Here is a 21,242-nt window from a genome sequence, read left to right as displayed (position 1 = left end):
ACATCACACATACAATGGTCAGAGATGACTTTATGTTTGAATGATGAAGTGATCCTAAGCTTTCAGCCAGTGGGAATGGTAAAGTAACAATGTCACAGACAAAAATAGGAAAGACTTAGACAGAGCCAGCAGAGAAGGTTGAAAATCTATGATCACAATTTACATGGACAGAAATTTTATTTTCTCTATTTTTCTATATCTGAACACTTATTCATAAATCACCACAGTCACTGCTAAGGACAGAAAACATTTCATCCTTCTACTCGTGGGTTTAGATTCAGTCTCTCTGGATAATTCAGGGCTCTTTTCCTTCTCCCCCCTCTGAGGGTTGCTCTCAGTTCTTGGGGAGATTGTCACCCTGATACTTACAGTCCGCGGCCCGCAGAGCTCCCACATGGAAGTGTCATGGCTGGTGCAGCTCTTTGGCTGGTATTGGCAGTCCACAGTCACTCTCTGCTGATGCCTGCTCACCTCCGCGCTCACAGGCCCTGCTGATGCTCGAGGTGTAGCCATACGCCCTCTAGTTCCCAGCTGCAGCTTCATGCAACCCTTTGTCCCTCACTTTCCCACTGCCCCTTTCCTAAATCCTCTACTTTTATTTTTAGATATCATAGAATTTAACCCTAACCGTGGTGCAGATGGTAGATTTCTGATCACCTCAATTTTCACTAAGCTTACATTTGCCTTTTGTTTTTCTGGCTTGTTCTGGGGTCATACCCCTGCAGAGAAGACCCATAAAGACACTCTAGAGAGAGGTGCACAATTTTGGGGAAAGATCCCAAAGTGCGCAAAACTGAAAAATACAAGTGGAGAGTATGCTTTTCCTCAAGATGAAAGTGAATAAATTCTTTTTTGGAATGAAAGGGAGAGGCAGTAAACTAGATCATAGTTTAAATATATTATGAGAAAGAGGGGAAAAAAAAGTCACAAAACATTAAGTGGAGTGAAATCCCCCGGAAGTTATAATGTACCCACCTCTTTGTTTATAAGCTGTTGTCCCAGATAGGATGAACAGCAAAATGCTAACTGTGGTTGTGTAGTTATCTGTGAGTAATGAGGTTACAAATGATTTGTAATTTCTTTTCAGTGCTTTCTGAATATTCCATATTTTCTAGAGGAGCTTGCAAAAACAATAGTAAGACATGGTGGTTAAGAGTAAGAGAGCTTGGACTCTGGGCTCAGACTGTCTGGATTTGAGTCCTAGCTCTGCCTCTCTGTACACATTTGACATAAGGGCACGGCTTCACCCTCTGTACCTCGTGTCCCCTGTCTATGAGATGAGATTACATGGGACCCGCATCCTAGGATGGTGTGGAGGCTTAGGTATGTGTTCATACCTCCATTGTGTCTGACTCTTTGCAACCCCATGGAACTGTAGCCTGCCAGTCTCCTCTGTCCATGGGATTGTCCAGGCAAGAATACTGGAATGCGGTGCCATTTCCTCCTCTAGGGGATCTTCTTGATCCAGGGATTGAACCCTGGTCTCTTACATCTCCTGCATTGGCAGGCAGGGTTTGCTTTTCTTTTCTTTTTTAAACCACTGAGCCACCTGGGAAGCCAGGGTGATATGGAGGGCTAGTGAGTAAATACACATGAAGGACTTACAACTGTGCTTGGTACATAGTAAGTACCCAAAGGATTTGTGATTATGTACTCTTTGGGAAATCAATAAAAAAAAATTGAAAATATGCTATAGAAGTCCTAAAATTAAACCTAAAATAAAGCAAAGAGGCCTGTGCAAACTGAATAATTACTTGTCAATCTTTATCTGTATAACTACAAATTCTCAAATCTTGGCTATCTTATTGAAAGATTCACTTATGGGAAAAAAATATTTCATAGTCTATTAGCTTTCTATTGCTGTGTAATAAATTGCCATACATTCTTCAGTTTAAGACAACATAAATTTACTGTCTCACAATTTCTGCACATGAGAAATCTGGACATAACATAACTGAGTTCTCTGCTCAGAATTTTACAATGTTGAAATTGAGATGTCAGCTGGGGTTGCAATGTGAGTTGAGACTCAGGTTCTCTTGCAAGTTGACTGGTTGTTGGCAGAATTTAGTTTCTTGGATTTTCAGGACTGAGGTCCCATGTACTTACAAACTGTCAGCTGGGAGCACACTGAGCTCTTAGAGGCTACTCCTTTATAAAGGAAGTTAACAACATACCTATTTCTTTAAGAACAGCTAGAGGAAAAAAAATCCTCTGTGTTTACAGGGTTCACCTGAATATGTTGGGTCCACCCAGTATAACCTTGACTAACTCAAAGTAGACTAACTAGAGTCCTTAACTGCATATGCAAAATCTCTCTTGAGTGCTAAGTCACTTTAGTCGTGTCTGACTCGGTGCGACCTCATGGACTGTAACCTACCAGGCTCCTCTGTCTATGGGATTGTCAAGGCAAGACTACTGGAGTGGGTTGCCATGCCCTCCTCCTGGGAATCTTCCCAGCTCAGATATCAAACCCAGGTCTTCTTTGTCTCCTGCATTGGCAGGCAAGTTCTTCACCACTAGCACCAAATGGTAAGCCCCTCTCTTATCATAGAGCATAACATAATCACAGAAGTGATATCCAATCACATTCTGAGGCTCTGCCCTCACTAATCTTATCATTCTGCCAACCACTCATAAAAATGATTAAAAAAGAAAAGTCTCCAAACTAAACGCTCAAGAGTATTGCAAAAGAGAATGTATGTGACTTAATCCCAAAGTGATTCACCAAATAGGCATGACTATATAGTGGAAATTAATAGATGAAGAGTATGCTGTGGGGTGAGGGTTTTTTGTTTTGTTTTGTTTTGTCTTTGAGGGGGAAGGGGTTGATAGTCGAGCTTTTTCCTCCCAGCCTTCACACTCAGAATTTAGAAAGAAAAACAAATTACTCCACTACTATTCCCTTTCTCTCATAAACTAATTGTTCTTCAATGTTAGCAAAGAGGACAAATCTTCTGAATCTTTCCCTGGACAAAATCCTCTTTTAAAAAAGTATGATTCCCACAATTTAAAAATGTCAAATGTAAATTAAAACAGATTAGATTGTTCTTTAACATAAGCCCCAGATTCTTTCAGATATAAACAAATGCAAGAGGGAATTCTGATTATTATTGTATGAGGGGCTGGTGACCCCTCTGTGCAAAAGGCCAAGCATAAAACTGAAAAGACTGTCTTAAGCAACCATTTTGGGACACTAAAAATCAACCATTGGACCACAATGAATTTAGGAATGTTTATTCTTGAAAAACTGCTTGCACTTCAGGAAGAACAGTAAAACTCTGACCTTTTTGCCTGAGGCTGCTCCATCTACCCTTGCCCTCAGCTTAGTTAGTGAGAACAGGAGTTTCACTACTGTGGAGCTGTCTGCAAAAACCAGCAGGTCTACTGCTAATGGGACAGACTTGATTCAGCCAGGATTCAAAAATGGCTTTGTTGGCTAAAAGTGATGGACTCTGTCGGGAATTAACAAAGAGAACATGCAGTTTGCTAGCTTAAGGTTTTGGCCCTAGGTGGGACAATGAAGATCAGCCAGAAATTTAACAGTGAAGCCCTAGTAATGTGAGCATCATAGAAGGCCAAGATAAGGTCTCCACACGTCCCTGATTGATTTGAAAACTGCACGTGTTGGGAAGACCTGAAAGAGCCTAAGAAAAGTGAAGCCAATAGCCGCAACTTTGAATGTATTCACCAACCGATTTGAATTCATTCCATTTTCTTCATAAAATGTAAGAGGAAGGAATACTTTCCAGATGATTCCATCTTTTGCATTAATATCAAATCTGGACAAAGACATCACAAGAAAAGGAAATAGTATACTGATATCCTGTATAAACATAGACACAAAAATCCCTAAAAAACATTTAAAAACTGCATCCAGCAACATATAAAGTAGGTTATACCCCATGATCAAGTACCATGTATCCTAGGAATGCATGGTTGTTTTAAGATCTGAAAATCAATTAATAGGATATATCAAATTAGTAGAATAGAAGCTATAACTACATTATCATCCTGATAGAAATTGAAAAATAATTTGACAAAATCAATCACCCACCCATATTAAAACCACTCAAGAAGTTATGAAAGAAAAAGGAACTTCCTTAACATGATAAAAAGCATCTATGAAAACTTATTACTAATGTTATATTTATTGAAGGAAGACTGAATGCTTTTCTCTCAAAACCAGAAAATGTGGTAGATATCCACCTCACCGTTTGTACTTACCATTGTTTTGAAGATTCTATTCAGCTTAATAAAGAAAGAAAAATAATATAAGCAAGCAAATTGGAAAGGAATAAGTAAAACTATATTTTCAGACATGTTCCTGAATGTATAAAATCCTAAGGTATTTACAATAAAATACTAGAATTAGCAAGTTTAGCAAGGTGGTAAGATTCAAGATTAATATAAAAATTAATTATATTTATTTATATTAACAGTAAATGTTTAAGAACTGAAATTAAGAAAACAATTCCATTCATAATATGATAAAAATAGGAATAAATTTAACAAAAGGAATGCAATTACTCTACACTGAAAACTACAAAACATTGTAAGGAGAAATTGAAGGTGCCTTACAGAAAAGGAGAGATACTTTAGGCTAATAGATCAGAAGACTCAATAGTGTTAAGATGGCAATACTCCCCACATTGATCTAATAGACTAAATACAATTCCTTCAAAATCCTAATATCTTTTTTTTTTTGTAGAAATTGGCAAGCTGATCCTAAAATTTGTATGGAAAAGACAAGAAGCCAGAATATCCAAAAATTTCAAAGAAACCAGTTAGAGAGCTGACACTATCTGATTCCTTACTCCAAATCATACATAATTATTATCTCAAAATAGATCTTAGACCTCAAGGTGAAAACTAAAACTAAAAACTTTCAGAAAAAGTACAGAAGAAAAAGCTTTGTGATTTTGGACTGGGTGAAGACTCTTAGATATGACATCAAAAGAACTATACCAAAAGAAAATACAAGTTGTACTTTATTAAATATTTTGTTCTCCAGAAAACATCATTAGAAAGTGAAAAGAATATTAAGAAAATATATTCACAAATCATATAGACATGGTATAGCAATTATTATTTTAGTTAACACAAATGATAATTTTCAATTTCAGAATCCAAAATTTTAATGCATGCAGTGTGATACTCAGCAGTGTATAAATTTCAAATTTCAATAGATCTGGGTAGGAATCACTAGCTAGCTCGTGAGCAGTTGAATCACTACTTGTCTGAAAGGCCTCAAGTTTATTGCTTAACCTCTCCGAATCTCACATTTCTCATCTGTAAAATGGAAAGTACCAATCTCATGAGGTTGCTGTGAGGATTAAATGAGATATAGTTTGTGAAAACACCTAGTAGAGAGCTGAAAGAACAAAGGTCTTTTCATCATTTCCTAAAACTTATTGAAGTAGAAGGCAACTATTAAAAAGCTTATTCAATGAGAAACTGTTTGATAAAATACAACTAATTGTTTTTTTGTAGTTATAAGAGAATATATGACTTTCATAGAGATTTTAGAAAATACAGATATTTTTAAAGAATGTAATGAACTGTAGTCCCCAAACTCAGATGATCACTACTGATATTCCGGAATATTTCCTTGCAAAATCATCTAGGTTTATATTTATAATGAGTTTAGATCTTGTTTTATTGTTTTATTTAATTTCTAAAGTTGGATTGTTAAGTAGACAAGTAAAAGTAAATACTTTTTTCTTTCAACAAAATGTTTGTGAGAAATTTGGCAGTAGTAAGTTGTTGCTGGCAGGTGAGAACTTCTCAAGTTAGCAATTAAGTTTGTGGATAAAAATGATTGGGCATAGTCTAAAATTATTTCTCTATTAATCCATTTACTCATTATTTGTCTACACTTCTTTCTATTCATCCATCTGTCCATCTATCCACCCACCCATTAATCCATCTTTTTCTATCCATCCATCCTCTCTCTATCTTAAAATTCAAATACAGAAGTAAATAGAAACATAAAGTTATACTCTTCTGAAAGAAAATCTGATTGGTTAATTTCTTTGATAATAAGATCTGACTTTGCCATTTAGGTTTATACAGAGGACATTTTTCATAGCTTGAATGAACTATATCTGAAGCTCCAACATTTGACAAAAATGTCTGTGAGGTACACAATAAGATAAAGAATTTTACCTCAAATGTTGTATAGGCAAAAGTGTATTGAAAAGAATAGTATTTCAACTTGCCAATTGTTTCTGAGCATATTAGTTTTTAACAAGGTCTCTTTAAGTGAAATTGTAGTAGGTAGAATTAAAAGGTAAGTCTTAGTAAAACTTTATTTTATATTTCTCAGAAATTGGGAAAGTGAAAGGCTCCATTGATTGGGCAGCAAATGTTTTTGCAACTCAGTTTTATCAAGTTTTTTGCTTTCAACACAATTGAAGGGAGACTTAAATAATTTCAGTGATTGATCACTTTTAGATTTTTGACATTTAACTAAGAGGAGTTAAGGAGTTGAGTGGCACCAGCATATCAGAAGTCCTTCCATTCTCTTTTACTTATTCAAATAAGCATGTTTTCTCAGCTGTTACCTCTTTAAAAATGAAAAATAAAAACATTAAGGTTAGCAGATGTAAGCTTTTATATATAGAATAGATAAACAACAAGGTCCTACTGTATAGCATAGAGAACTATGTTCAATAGTCTATGATAAACCATAACAGAGAATTATATATATAAAAAAGAATGTATACACATACATATATATATCTGAATCACTTTGCTGTACAGTAGTAGTTAACACAAATTGTAATCAACTATACTTCAATTTTAAAAAAAACAGACATGATACTTGACATGAACCTTGTGTCTTTAAATGAGTAAGTAATATTTTTTGAAAGTATAGGTATTAATTGAAATAGCCCAACCATCTCATTAAAAGATGTAATTCCAAGAAAATTTTACCTTTATTTAGAAACTGTTTATCAAACTGACAATACATATTGCTTAGACAAGTTAATTTTACTAATAAATAAAATTCTATCCAGAAGAGTTTTTTCAATACTTTCAGTGTTTTATTCACAAGAAAGTAAAGGTTTTATTTAAATTTTATACATATATTTAGTGTGAAAAAATACCTTCAACAATAAAAATACATTATATTGGGATAAAACTCTAGAAGAAGGAAAATTCAGTGAAGTAGACTTTTCACTGAAATATGAGTTCAAGGAAAGGAATTATCAATGCAAATTTTTCACTGTGAAAGAAGAATTTGATCATATATTTTTAAAGTAGATGAGAGTAGGTATAAGTCATTATACTATTTAGATTCTTTTGGATACATATGGAAGATTAATGTAATTTTTCTATTGCAATATTTACAATCTTCCTGGAATTGTATCCCTTGCAACTAATGGAACTTATATTCCTTAATAATATTTTAACATCCATCAATATGTGGAAGGGTACAAATCTTTTCAAATTTCTTTCAGGGGTTCAGAGCAAAATGTTTGAAAACCATTGATCTATATTCTAGTGGAGAAGGAAATGGCAACCCACTCCAGTATTCTTGCCTGGAGAATCCCAGGGACAGAGGAGCCTGGTGAGCTGCCGTCTATGGGGCCACACAGAGTCCGACACGACTGAAGTGATTTAGCAGCAGCATATTCTAGAGCATGAAGCCTGTGGTCTGTAATCTGACCTTCAAGCCTCTTCATGATCTATCGCCTTCCTAACTTTCTTACTCTTCCTTTCCCATGGAACCTGGGCGCTAGCCTTGGCCAGCTCTTCTCACATTCAAATCTTTAGAAATACTACTACTCTCTTCCTGAAGTCTTTTCCTGCCTTTTTTTCTGTCAAATAAGGTCCTCCCATCTCATAACACTCAACTCCTCCTGGAAAATGTCACTAGTTAGCAAAGGCAGCATTAGTTTCTTCTTCCTATGTGTTCCCAAAGCACTAACAGGTCCCTCCACCAAATACGTGCAGGTTGCAATGATTAGATTACTTTTCTAATCCTCAGCATTTCCTAGTGTTCTGTGATTTCTCTTATTCTTTGTATACTCAAGCCTCTGAGCACATAGTGGATGTTAGTAAGTATGCATTAAATAAGAACAGGATGGATTGACTCCCAGTGTCCTCACTGTCATTTCTTTATCATTGTTTATATATTTCTAAATTTTATATATTTCTAAATTAGCCAAGCTCACTATTCTGTATTTCTCAGCACAGTCTGCTAACTTCCTCTTGCTGCTTTGATTGGACTCTGCCCCCACTTGGATGCCCTTAGCCTTGTTCTCACCAGTAATTGTCCAATATAGTGCCTTTTTCACTGCCAGTATTTTTGGGAGAGATGGCAGTTTGAAACTCACTGAGCATTTTCTCATAAAAATAATATTCCAGGTGATGATTGGGTTTAGGACACAGAGCCTAATCTGCCCAAATACATTGAAAATACAAGATATCTATAATAAAAGTAAATTCAACCATAGAAAAGTAAAAAGATTAGTGATATTACATGTTTTTCAAAAATAGGTTTCTGAGTTTCTATTTTTAAAAAAGAGTCATGGAGGATAGTGTTCTTTACCCTATGATGGTCTCAGTAGGTGGGGTAGAAACTAACCTTAAACATCTACTCTGTGCCAGGCACCATGTGCATTCTATGTGTTGTGTCAATTAATCCTCACAAGACTTTTGCCAGGTTTTCAGATAGCCTTTGCTGAATTACCAGCCTCTGTGCACTTACACGGCAATCAATTATTAGCCCGCAATCCTGAGGGTTGGCATTTTTGGATGGGCATTGTTCAGTGGCCCTTGAGCTGGTCTTAGGAAGGCTCACTCCTGTGGCTGCGCTCAGTTGGTACATGGTGGGATGATGAGCCGGATATTTAGAATGGCCTCATGGCAACTACGGAGAAGGCATTGGCACCCCACTCCAGCACTCTCGCCTGGAAAACCCCATGGACGGAGGAACCTGGTGGGCTGCGGTCCATGGGGTCGCGAAGAGACAGACATGACTGACTGACTTCACTTTCACTTTTCACTTTCTTACATTGGAGCAGGAAATGGCAGCCCACTCCAGTGTTCTTGCCTGGAGAATCCCAGGGACGGGGGAGCCTGGTGGGCTGCTGTCTATGGGATCACACAGTCAAACACGACTGAAGTGACTTAGCAGCAGCAGCAGCAGCAGCATAGCAACTTAACACACACACACGCATTCCCAAACCTGGCAGCTGGCAGACTAGTACTGGACTTGCAACTTAACACACACACGCATTCCCAAACCTGGCAGCTGGCAGACTGGTACTGGACTTGCAGCTTAACACACACACGCATTCCCAAACCTGGCAGCTGGCACTAGTACTGGACTTGCAGCTTAACACACACACGCATTCCCAAACCTGGTAGCTGGCAGACTAGTACTGGACTTGCAGCTTAACACACACACGCATTCCCAAACCTGGCAGCTGGCACTAGTACTGGACTTGCAGCTTAACACACACACGCATTCCCAAACCTGGTAGCTGGCACTAGTACTGGACTTGCAACTTAACACACACACACACACACACGCATTCCCAAACCTGGTAGCTGGCAGACTAGTACTGGACTTGCAACTTAACACACACACGCATTCCCAAACCTGGCAGCTGGCAGACTAGTACTGGACTTTCCCTTCATGTGGGCTCTCCAGCAGACTAGCTCAAGCTCATGGCTGTGAAATTCTAAATGGGAAAAATTGAAGATGCAAGGCCTCTTGGGGTCTAGAGTTGGATCTGAAAAGCTGTCACTTCTACATACTACTGATCAAAGCAAGGTCACAAGGCCAGATTCAAAGGGCTAGAAAATAGACATCACCTCTTCGTGGGAGGAAGTGTAAAAAGTCTGTGACCATTTTTAATGTATACCACAAAGAGGACTTTATTATTCTGTTCTGTGGGTACCAAAAATCTGGGTTCAGAGAGGTTAACAATCCTGCCAAATATAACGACTCATAAGTGATAGAAGTAAGATTTGAATCCAGGTCTGTCTGAGCCCCAAATTCTTCACTCTCTACTGTACCATGGCTTCTCCCTTCTCTTTCCTCCCCTCCTATCTCTTTTCTTCTCCTACCCTCTCTCCCTGTCCATGTCCAGACTGAGAGAAGAAAGCAGAAAAAAAGGTGAAAGTGTAGTTTTCACAGCTGGGCTGTATGCTACCCTATCTGGCTTGGTAACTAATATCTTAGGGAAACAAGGCTGACTGTAGGATCATTTTAGGTGATTGTTTTCCTACCTTTCTTTCTTATTTCCTTTTCACCAAAGTGAGAAAGTCTGAGGATAGAGGTTGTTGGTTAGAATTACAACATATAAAACTATATCCTCTGCTGATATAAATCTGAGAACAGAATTTAGGCATTTGTGGAGGGGCACCGGGTTGGGGAGATGGGTCATACGGGAAAGGAACTTGAAAATGTCATGCTGGTCCAACAGGGATGCAAGGACAAAAATCCGGGTGAGCTGTGACTCTAAAACCTGTGTTCTACACTTCTCTGATACCCAAACCAGAAATGAAAGAGTCATCCTTGATTCTACCTTCCTCACATTTCTCATCAGTTCATTAATAAATCCCCTTGGGTCAACTTCCACAGTAGATCCCAGATTTGTCTATTTTCCTCCACTCCCACTGTCAATCGTTACTCTATCCAATAAACCATCATCTCTCTCCAGGCCCAAAATAGCCTCCTTCTTCATCCCTCTGCCCCCATATTTGCCCTCTAAGATCCTTCCTCCTCAGGACAGCCAGCATGATATTTTTAAGACATAGATCAAACGGAAGCAGCCCCCTCCTCAAAACCTATTCACAGCTCCCCATTCCTCCCAAGTTGAATCCTTACCTCTTTTCCATCTACAAAACTCACGGACCTGACCTACACCTATGTCTGCACCTCATCTCCTAATGCCAGGTTTTCCCAGTCTTATTGCCATTAAGTGAGTATGAGCTCTTCCTGCCTACAAAGCCTTCCTGGCCCCTCAAACTGCTTGCTCCTTTCTATTATAGTGGCCATTTTTGTGTGTGTTCTTCAGAGACACCTTCTCTATCAGCTCTAGCTAAGTTTTACACCATCTTCGTTCTCATTGCCTTCTGTTACTTCATCCTGTTCCTTTTCTTCATTGGACCTAAGATTATTTATAAGTGCATGCATACCTCCTTGTTTATGATCACTTTTCCCTAATGGAGTACAATCTCTGAGAGGGCAGGAACCATATCAGTTTGTTATCAGCGCGTACTCACAGCTCAGCATGGTGCCTGGCATCCAGAAGGGACTACATACTGCGTTCCAGTCTCAGTTCCCTTGCTCTCTAGCTATATACTTGGCAAGGACCTAACTTCTCTGAGCCTCTGACTTCTGGTCTGTACAATGAGAGCAATAATTCCTACAGTGATGAGTCAAGATGTTGTGAAGTTTAAATGAGATGAAAATGTATGCAAAACTCTTTGAAATCTGAAGAGGATATTCTAGCCATGTGATGAATTATTTATGCCCCAACTCGGGGTCAAAAAGGAAGTGTAGTCAGGCCGACCCTGGTTCTGACAACTGCCAGGTGCTTTCAAGGCTTCTCAATGAAGTGTAGGCTTCAGACAAATGGGAAATCTAATAGACCTCTCTCTGCAGTTGGCCGCATCTCCAGCCAGCACAGATGTGATTATAATTAGAATTTTAAGAGTTCTGTTTCATTTCAAAAAGATTCCATGGTACAATCTGCAGTCTACCTGAGATGTGTGTCTAGAAGCAGATTCCTGTGGCAGGTGATTTTATTCTAGCCTATTTGCTTCTTTTCTTACAATGTCAGGGGTGTCTGTTTCTATTATACTCATTATTTTCAGTTGCCAGGTGAGAAGAGATTTTCCATATGGGAGATTTCAGATGGTGACCACTGAGCAAAATACATAGTTCTCACCCACTCTCATCACTTCTTAAATGAACAGTAGCTTGGACAAACTTGCTTCAGCAAACCCAGGCCTTTTTATTAGCAGCCAGAGAATGGTCTATAATGGGAAGAATTACTCTGCTCATGCATTTCTCCAAGGGAAAACATTTTTTCAGCCTGTCAAGACAGTGAAACCTCTTATTAGAAACTATAGCAAAGTCAATTTCTCTATTCTTGTTACTAAAGGATTCAGGACACACCTCACTGCAGACCCTAAATTAACAACCCAAGGGGAGTTGAGCTCGGTGGAAATGGGCGGGGATGTCCAAATGAGTGGGACTCAAATCAAAGCTGAGCCCAGCATGGGCGTTTACATATTTCAAGCTCCATTACCTGCTTTTCTGCAGAGTTCTTTTGATCACAACAACCCTTCACTAGGCAGAGTGGCAATAGTGGCAAGATACACCCAATCTTTAGAGACAGTTAAATTTGGGGGGGAAGGGGTTTTCTTTTTATTTAGGACTTGCCAAGTGACACTATCTAATTACTTCCTATTGAAGCGAGTAGTGCTAAGCAGCCATGAGAGTCATCAGTCCTTGTTGGGACTGCTCTGAGTAAAAGAAAACCTCACCTCTGTAAGGACAAAGAAGCAGGCTGGTCTCAAGCAGCACAATTCTCTTTGCATTTGTCCTTCCATGCCAATGACGAAAACAAACAGGTACGTACCTGTGTGTTTCACATCCACTCTGAGTGACAAATGCTGCAGCTCATTGATGAGACTCTATGAAGTGACTGCTATGCAAGAGCTCAACCCAACCTCTACCGCATTCCTCTTGGATCCTGAGCTGTGTGTTGTGACTATTTGCTGTAGAATCTGCTGGCTGCCTTAAGAGAGGGGGCTGGTTGTTGCACTGCAGGATGAGGAGTGGAGCCATGTCCCGTAATGAGATGGGGCAAACAGTAAGCAATGTCGTCCATGAGATGAGCGCGCTAGAACACACAGTCAGCTGCACTCATTAACCCTCTTCTCTGGAGGTCTTCACCGAGTGACATCTGAACGGTCCCTCAGGTGGCTCTCTAGTCAGTTTGCTTCGAGTCAGCCAGCATCTCTTATCTTCTTCCTCCAAGCCAGGCACTCAAAGTTAGAAATAGGAAGACCCCAATCCTGCCCACAGGAACTTACACTCTAAGTGTAAACTCTTTTTTTAAAAAATTAATTTATTTATTTTAATTGGAGGCTAATTACTTCACAATATTGTGGTGGTTTTTGCCGTACACTGACATGAGCCAGCCACAGGTGTACGTGTGTCCCCATTCCAAACCTCCCCCCACCTCCCTCCCCACCCCATCCCACTGGGTTGTCCCATGCACCGGCTTTGAGAGCCCTGTTTCACGCATTGAACTTGGACTGCTCATCTGTTTCACATATGGTAATATACATGTTTCAACGCTATTCTTTCAAGTCATCCCACCCTCACCTTCTCCTACAGAGTCCCAAAGTCTGTTCTTTATATCTGTGTCTCTTTTGCTGTCTTGCATATAGGGGTGTCATTACCACCTTTCTAAATTCAATATATATGTGTTAATATACTGTATTGGTGTTTTTCTTTCTGACTTACTTCACTCTGTATAATAGGCTCCTGTTTCATCCACCTCATTAGAACTGACTCAGAAGTGTTCTTTTTAATATCCAAGTAATATTCCATGGTGTATATATACCACAACTTTCTTATTCATTCATCTCCTGATGGACATCTAGGTTGCTTCCATGTTTTAGCTGTTTTAAACAGTGCTTTGATGAACAATGGGGTACACGTGTCTCTTTCAGATCTGATTTCCTCAGTGTATATGCCCAGCAGGGGGATTGCTGGGTCATATGACAGTTCTATTTCCAGTTTTTTAAGGAATCTCCACACTGTTCTCCATAGTGGCTGTACTAGTTTGCATTCCCACCAACAGTGTAAGAGGGTTCGCTTTTCTCCACACCCTCTCCAGCATTTATTGCTTGTAGACTTTTGGATAGCAGTCATTCTGACTGGCGTGAGATGGTACCTCATTGTGGTTTTGATTTGCATTTCTCTGATTAGGAGTGATGTTGAGCATCTTTTCATGTGTTTGTTAGCCATCTGTATGTCTTCTTTGTAAACTCTTAAGAAGAAGTTCCAGAAGGTTAGGTAACTTGTTCAAAGTTACACCATTTTAAGTGACTAATCCAGTATTTGAACTTTGTTTTTTAAAAAAGCTTATTTTTTATTTCAAAGCTTCTCCCTTTTTAACTATACCACATTGCATCCTCTTATTACATTGCAACATAATTACTTATAATTATTTTAAATTGCAGTTATTAAAATGTATTTAGCTCCACCTAACTTAACAAGTGATTAGCAGAGACATAAATTAAGATTGAAAAGTGCTTTATAAATGTTATAAATATTCACGTATATTATATATATTTTATGTGTTTAAAAATGAAACTTGTTTATCTCTGGATGATTTAAGTGATGTTTATCTTTTTAACACTGCTATTTTAAAAATATTCTAAAATGAGATTGCATTGCATTCATCTTTTGAAAAAGTGTTAGTTGCTCTTTTGTGTCCGACTCTTTGTGATCCCATGGGCTGTAGCCCCCCAGGCTCCTCTGTCCATGGCTTTCTCCAGGCAAGAATGCAGGAATGGGTAGCCATTCCTTTCTCCAGGGGATCTTCCCAGCCCAGTGATTGAACCTCAGTCTCCCACACTGCAGGCAGATTCTTTACCATCTCAGTCACCAGAGAAGCCCCCTTTCTTGAAAAGTTATTGGTAAAATAAAACAAAATATATATGAAAATATTTTTAAGACTGTAAAGTGCTAATAAGTATCAGCTACTGAATTCACTGCAATGTAATAAAGCCCTCAATGCATGGATTAGGTTAAAAGCACATCTAATCCACCTTGGTGATTGAAGTCGAATGCCCCAGAGGAAGGTGCTCCCAGAGCAGTAAGACTGTGGTTATCAAGGTCGAACTATCTCAGATTTGGTGAGCCCAGCTTTGCCGAAGGGTACAGAACAACTGAGGCCAAAGCCTGATCAGGTGTTGCAATGTCTAGAAAGTGTAAGTCTCTCCTTCTTTATTGGCAATCTCTCATTCTATCGGAGGTTTAATTTCTTTCTGTCTAGAGAAGCCCAGTTGTACTATTCACATCTGTTATCAGCCACTTTCCCTCAAGGATTCCTAGTGGGAATTTGGTTTTAATGACACTGCATGTGAACTTGGGTCCTCAGCTCCTTGAGAAGATGGATAATAGTAAGCTGATTACTTGGCCAGCCACCCTGGAACTCTTTATTTTAGATGTAGTCCTTCTTTTGTCTCCTTGGAAACCAGCCTCTGCTAATAAGTGCCACTCCTCTTATCTCAATGAAGCTGAACAGTTTCTTCTCAAAGTTACTAATCTTTGACCAACCAACCCCTTGTGTATAGAGGAGAGTACCCTCCCTTTGGACAAAGAAGGTTTGGGCTTCCCTGGCAATTTAGGCTGGTGACAGAGCCTTCTAGGGGTGTTAGCCTAGCAATTCTGAGCCTTAACCATTATCATACATAAAGGTAGCTTGAGGAATATATTCTTAATTTAACCAAAGTTTCTTTCTAGACACTTATTGTATTGGTACATGCTTTCAAGCAGAGTGATTTATAGCTGGGAGGTAAAAATAATATTTTACAATAGTGTTATGATTTCAAGCTTCCCTGGAGGCTCAGATGGTAAAGCATCTGCCTACAATGCAGGAGACCCGGGTTCAATCCCTGGGTCAGGAAGATTCCCCTGGAGAAGGAAATGGCAACTCACTCCGGTATTCTTGCCTGGAAAATCCCATGGTCAGAGGAGCCTGATAGGTTACAGTCCATGGGGTCGCAAAAAGTCGGACATGACTAAGTGGCTTCACTTTCTTTCTTTCTTATGATTTCAAAGCCATCTTCATTTGTACTATTATCTCACTTAATCACCACAGCGGCCCTACAGGAAACTTAACTACTTTGCAGTGAGGAAGCCAAGGCTTAGAAAGGATGCATGATAAGCCCAAGATTCAAGGGCAGGACTCAGTCCCAGGTCTTCTGACTCCAAATGTTGGGCAATTTCCACTGCTTTTCTGCAATTAAAACTTTGAGCCCAGGTCATAAGCTGAGCATGTGTAAGGTGGGAATGATCCTATTCACAGTGAAGCTGTCTACTGCAGAAGGGAGAGAGAGCAGACAGCAAAGGCCAGTGTCCACTGAGCTTGTCGTCAGTGCTGGCTGGCTGTCTTCTGCACACTAACTCCTATAAATGGCATCTCTTTCCCCATATGGTCAAAATGAAATGGAAATAAAGCAAGATTCAATTACTTCCCTGAAGTCACATAGCTTAAAAGTGACAAAAGTCAGCTGATAACCTGTCTTTCTGACCCCCAAAGTCACAATTTTATCATATTTCACTAGAAACTCAGCACACTCATTCATGTGGTTGATTATAAAAATCATGGCAAAGAAAAGTTCTCTGTTTTGGGAAGGTTTGTGTTCTTAAGGACTCACATATATCCCCCTTTCTTCTTCCAGTCCTCCAGAGAAGCTTTCCACGTGACATAGCTGACTTCTCTTCTTCTCCCTGCAGGGTGTGTGCTGGTGGTGTCTATGATTGAACAGTTCACTCAAGTTCACAACTCGACGGTCCAGACCTCAATGGAGAGACTGTGCAGCTACTTGCCTGGTAATGTAAAAAGGGTCACTTGGCTATGGGTCTGATTCTTTTCTTACTCATGAGCCATCATGAGTGAATGTATACCCCACATGAGTTTACAGAGGAGAATCTGACTGTGTTCTTTCTGTGAGTTGATATTCTTATGGGAATCATAGGAATTAAAAGAAACACACAAAAGAATACTCTAGGCATTTTCCCCCCAGACATTCATTTTCCATCATAACAGAATGAAATTGCTGTGGACATTTAGGGAGTAAAATGTCAAATGGCCAGTTTTTTTTTTTTTTATGAATCATTTATAATGATTTGCCCACCTAGTGATCATGACCTTAAGTACCAGGCAGGCCAAAAAATCAATAATAAATAATTTTCAATAATTTATGTTAATTTAACCACATATGCATTCTCAAATGCACGAACATCCCTTCTGACACAAAGTTTCATTTAGTCTGAAAAGACAATGGATCTTAAAATTCCAACCAGGAAAATAATCTGGGAACACTCCATTGATATAAATTGGATCTCAATAAAATCCCTTACACATCCTGCAAAAGAAGGAAATGATCTGTGGTTTAAACAAATTGTGTGTTGTTGTTGTTTACTTACTAAATTTTGTTTGGCTCTTTTGCAACCCCATGGACTGTAGCCCACCAGGCTCCTCTGACAATGGGATTTCCCAGGCAAGAATACTGGAGTGGGTTGCCATTTCCTTCTCCAGGATATCTTCCTGACCCAGGGATTGAACCCGCATCTCCTGCATTGGCAAGTGGATTCTCCACCATTGAGCCACCTGGAAAGCCCTTAAGCAAATTATATAGTTGTTTTAAATTTCATCAGAATGAAAATATTGATTCTATTTCCCTTATATTAGAATATTCTTAGGTGTACAATCACTTCATTGAGAGTCAAATTTTCATTCACTTAATGTTAAGGAACTAATTCTTCAAAGATGCCTACAATATTATTTTTAAGTAAGATAGTTGGACTCATGACAGTTTTATCTTTGACTTAACAAATGCTGTGTCAATGGCATCAAGGCACTTTTAGAAAATTTATTGCTTACAGTCACAATGTACACTCATCAGCTCATTTTTGTATTTAAAAATAAAAACTAAGAGAAAATAATACACAAATACAAGTGCTTGCAATGTCCCAGTCTGACTACTGCTAACATTTTGACATAATTGCATATGACATAATTGCATAATCTTTCTTTCATGGAATTAGAATGTGACAAATAAACTAGAAGGCACTTTGGCCTTCCCTGATCCCAGTTCCATTTTCCTCCTACCTCTCTAGAGAGAACCATTCATGTGAACTTGATGGATATTAGCTTTGTCAAATTTTATACTTTTACATTCACTTCATTGTCTCTGAATCTATAGATCATGTATAGTATTATCTATGGGTAATTTTTAAATATTTTCCTGGTAAAAGGAAACAAATGCAGAAAACCACACAAAATAAATGTATAGTTTTATCAGCTATTGAAAGGTGAACATCTCTGTAAACATAGTCCAGAAGAACAGGGCTATGTTCAAAAGAAACAGATTGGTGACTACTCCGAAAGTCCCATCCACATGCTCCATCCCATCAAAAACTCCTCCTTCTCCCTAAAAAAGAAGAAGAAGAAAAAAAAAAAAAAACCACCTGCCTGTTACTATAATCATCTTCTTGTATTGCTTTATAACTTTATCATCCAACTGGGTATCTCCAGACACCATAGTTTTGTCCAGTTTTTAAATTTTTGATGTGTCTTTTAAGTCCCATTTTAATCTACCAGTTCTTTTTCCATCCCTTCCTTTTCCTTGTAAGTGAGCTATGGAATTTGCCCTGTAGTTGCTGCATTTTGTTGGTGGGATTCCTGTGGTAGGATTGACTATGTTTCTCTGTGTCTGTATTTCCTGAAAATGGCAGCTAGATCTGAGGCTTGACCAGACTCCAGTTTGATTTCTTCGGCAAGGCTTTAAGTGATAGTGTTTTCTTTCATCAGGAGGCCATCATAAGTGTTTCTCTCTTTTTTTATTTTTGTGATAATAGCATTGTTGATGCTCTGTGACTAAGTCTGTTACTTCATTGGAGGTTACAAAATGGTTCTGTTCTAATATATCAATTATATTTCATTTAGTAGTTGAAATATATTGAGTCAGTTTCCCCCATCATCATCACCGTTTAGAGATGTTTTTAGATAGTCGAGTTATTGTCTAAAGTTCATTCCTTAGAAAAGACTCATGGGAACAACATTCCCTGAATTCTTGCATATATTTTTTCTCCAGTTACTAACAGTACTATTTATTCTAAGAAAGGCAGGATAAATGCTTGATTCTTTTTCCCTACTTGCCAGTTTTCAAATAATTCATTGCCTTTGTGGTATCATCCCAAACTAGTCGTTTAGTCAGTTCAGTTCAGTTCAGTCACTCAGTTGTGTCCAACTCTTTGCGACCCTGTGGACTGCAGCACACCTGTCCTCCCTGTCCAAACTCCCGGAGTTTACTAAAACTCATGTGCATTGAGTCGGTGATGCCATCCAACCATCTTATCATTTGTCATCCCCTTCTCCTCCCACCTTCAATCTTTCCCAGAATCAGGGTCTTTCCAAATGAGTCTGTTCTTCACATCAGGTGGCCAAAGGATTGGAGTTTCAGCCTCAGCATCAGTCCTTCCAATGAGTATTCAGGACTGATTTCCTTTAGGATGGACCAGTTGGATCTCCTTGAAGTTCAAGGAACTCTCAAGAGTCTTCTCCAATACCACAGTTCAAAAGCATCAATTCTTCTGCACTCAGCTTTCTTTATAGTCCAACTCTCATATCCATACATGACTCCTGGAAAAAGCATAGCCTTGACTAGACAGACCTTTGTTTGTAAAGTAATGTCCCTAGGTTTTCTTTAAAGTATCATTATGAACTCATGAATTTATATGCATTTGATGAGTTTCAGTCTATTTCAGTTATTATCCTTTGAAGCTCAAATTTGTCTCATCTTTGACCAGTGGGAACTTCTGTAAGTTGACTCCTACATCCTTTTGACATAAGTCTAAGTAATCTTTGATAGCTTCCTCACTAACTGGTATGACAGTTGTACTAGCCTGTCCTGTACATTTCCAAGCACAGACTTGAAATCAGTCATTTCTCTTAGATTCTCTGGTTTCTTTTAGTGGGAAATAGTATTAAGGCCACAATCTGAGTGCATAGGAATGTCATTGCTACTCAGTTGGTCATTTTTTCTAGACTTCTTCTGTTGACAGTGATAGAAAACATACATTATATATTTATATATATTATTTTAAGATAAAACATCTAATGAGTTCATACTGTCACTTTAAATTCAAATTCAGGACTGCAGGATTTTTTCTTTGCATCTTCTGTCTCATATCTGTATCTTCTCTCCACAGTCAAAGTCCTAACTCTCATGGACAAGGGGATTGATTAAATTAAAATATCTCATGATTACTCATTTACCTATCCTTCTTTTCACATACAAGAGGCCCAGGATGTCAATCTTAATACTACTATTATCAATATATTTTATAATCCTTGCGAGCAGTTAAATTGTTTTTTGAATATTCTTTCCCCATATCTCTACACTTTTTAATCATTGTACTGTATTATTTGAGCATACAGCCATTACATATAATGTATACATTCCCTTTGCACCCTCATTTAGTTTTAGTTCCATCAGCAACTATAAGATTGATGTTCACCACCAGCCCTTATGCAGATGTCTCTCTAGTCGAGTTACTATCTAAAGTTCATTCCTCAGAAAGGACTCATGGGAACAATAGTCCCTGAATTCTTGCATGTTGATAACAAGCTGGCTTGTCCTTTATGCTTGAAAGTCAGTGTTTTTCCAGATATAAAAATCCTTGGCATGTAATTTCTTTCCTAAGTGTTTTAAATATGTTATTAAAAGTTTAATGATAATCTAATTTTCCTTTTCTTATAAGTCATTTACTGTTTTTGCCTAGTTCAAATGATTTTTTTCATCTTTATAAAATGTAGTCATCTAACTAGACTATATCTTGGTGTCAGTTGTTGTAAATTGATGTTCTAGGCACACAGTATGCTCTCTCAATGTGTAGCTTCAAATACATTTTTTTATAATCTTACAAATTTTTTAGTATTTGCTCAGTTTTCTTGTTTTGGTTTACTTCTTCAGGGATTTATAGTATCCATATTTTAAATCTTCTTTGCCTGTATTCATGATTTTGCCTGTCTTCTAGATTTGGTTTTATTCTTCAGGGATTTACAGTATCCATATTTTAAATCCTCTTTGCCTGTATTCATGATTTTGCCTATCTCTTGAATGAATAATTTAACAAATTTTTTTCTTCAGCTAAGACAGCAAAAGAGATGATTTATTGTATACATGTTACATTCAGCCACAACTGAGAAGATAACTAGTCCAAAAATCACAGGTCCAGGGCAAAGGACCAAAAGGGACCCCTTTGATATGAGCAAGGTGGGTCTCTCAAAGGTGGTCAAGGTGATCAGAATAGCTCTGGATGTTCCAGATCCACTGAGACAAGGTCTAGATAGCAGGCATGCCATCCAGCAGTTTGTACCAGCACTGCTGGCCTCTGACTTCCCTGTTTTCTGCTTCTGTGGCTTCCGTGGCTATACAGGTTTACCTGGACCTCTGCCTCACCT

At 38.5% G+C, this 21,242-nt stretch overlaps 2 protein-coding genes across 4 annotated transcripts in view; one reads left to right on the top strand and one right to left on the bottom strand.

The window, feature by feature from the left end:
* Nucleotides 1–21,242, top strand: part of AOAH (acyloxyacyl hydrolase) — a 178,368-nt gene that overhangs the window by 3,411 nt on the left and 153,715 nt on the right. For all 3 annotated transcript variants that reach the window (XM_070468474.1, XM_020902451.2, XM_020902437.2), the window contains exon 2: nt 16,508–16,603. In XM_070468474.1, coding sequence (XP_070324575.1) covers nt 16,508–16,603 — 96 coding nt within the window. The remainder of the gene's footprint in view (nt 1–16,507; nt 16,604–21,242) is intronic.
* LOC110151469 (small ribosomal subunit protein eS7-like) overlaps nt 1–21,242 on the bottom strand; it is a 187,461-nt gene that overhangs the window by 29,738 nt on the left and 136,481 nt on the right. The window lies entirely within an intron of this gene.

This window comes from Odocoileus virginianus, chromosome 1 (genome assembly GCF_023699985.2).
Source record: "Odocoileus virginianus isolate 20LAN1187 ecotype Illinois chromosome 1, Ovbor_1.2, whole genome shotgun sequence".
NCBI lineage: Eukaryota > Metazoa > Chordata > Mammalia > Artiodactyla > Cervidae > Odocoileus > Odocoileus virginianus.
This window is presented reverse-complemented; position numbering and strand designations above follow the sequence as displayed.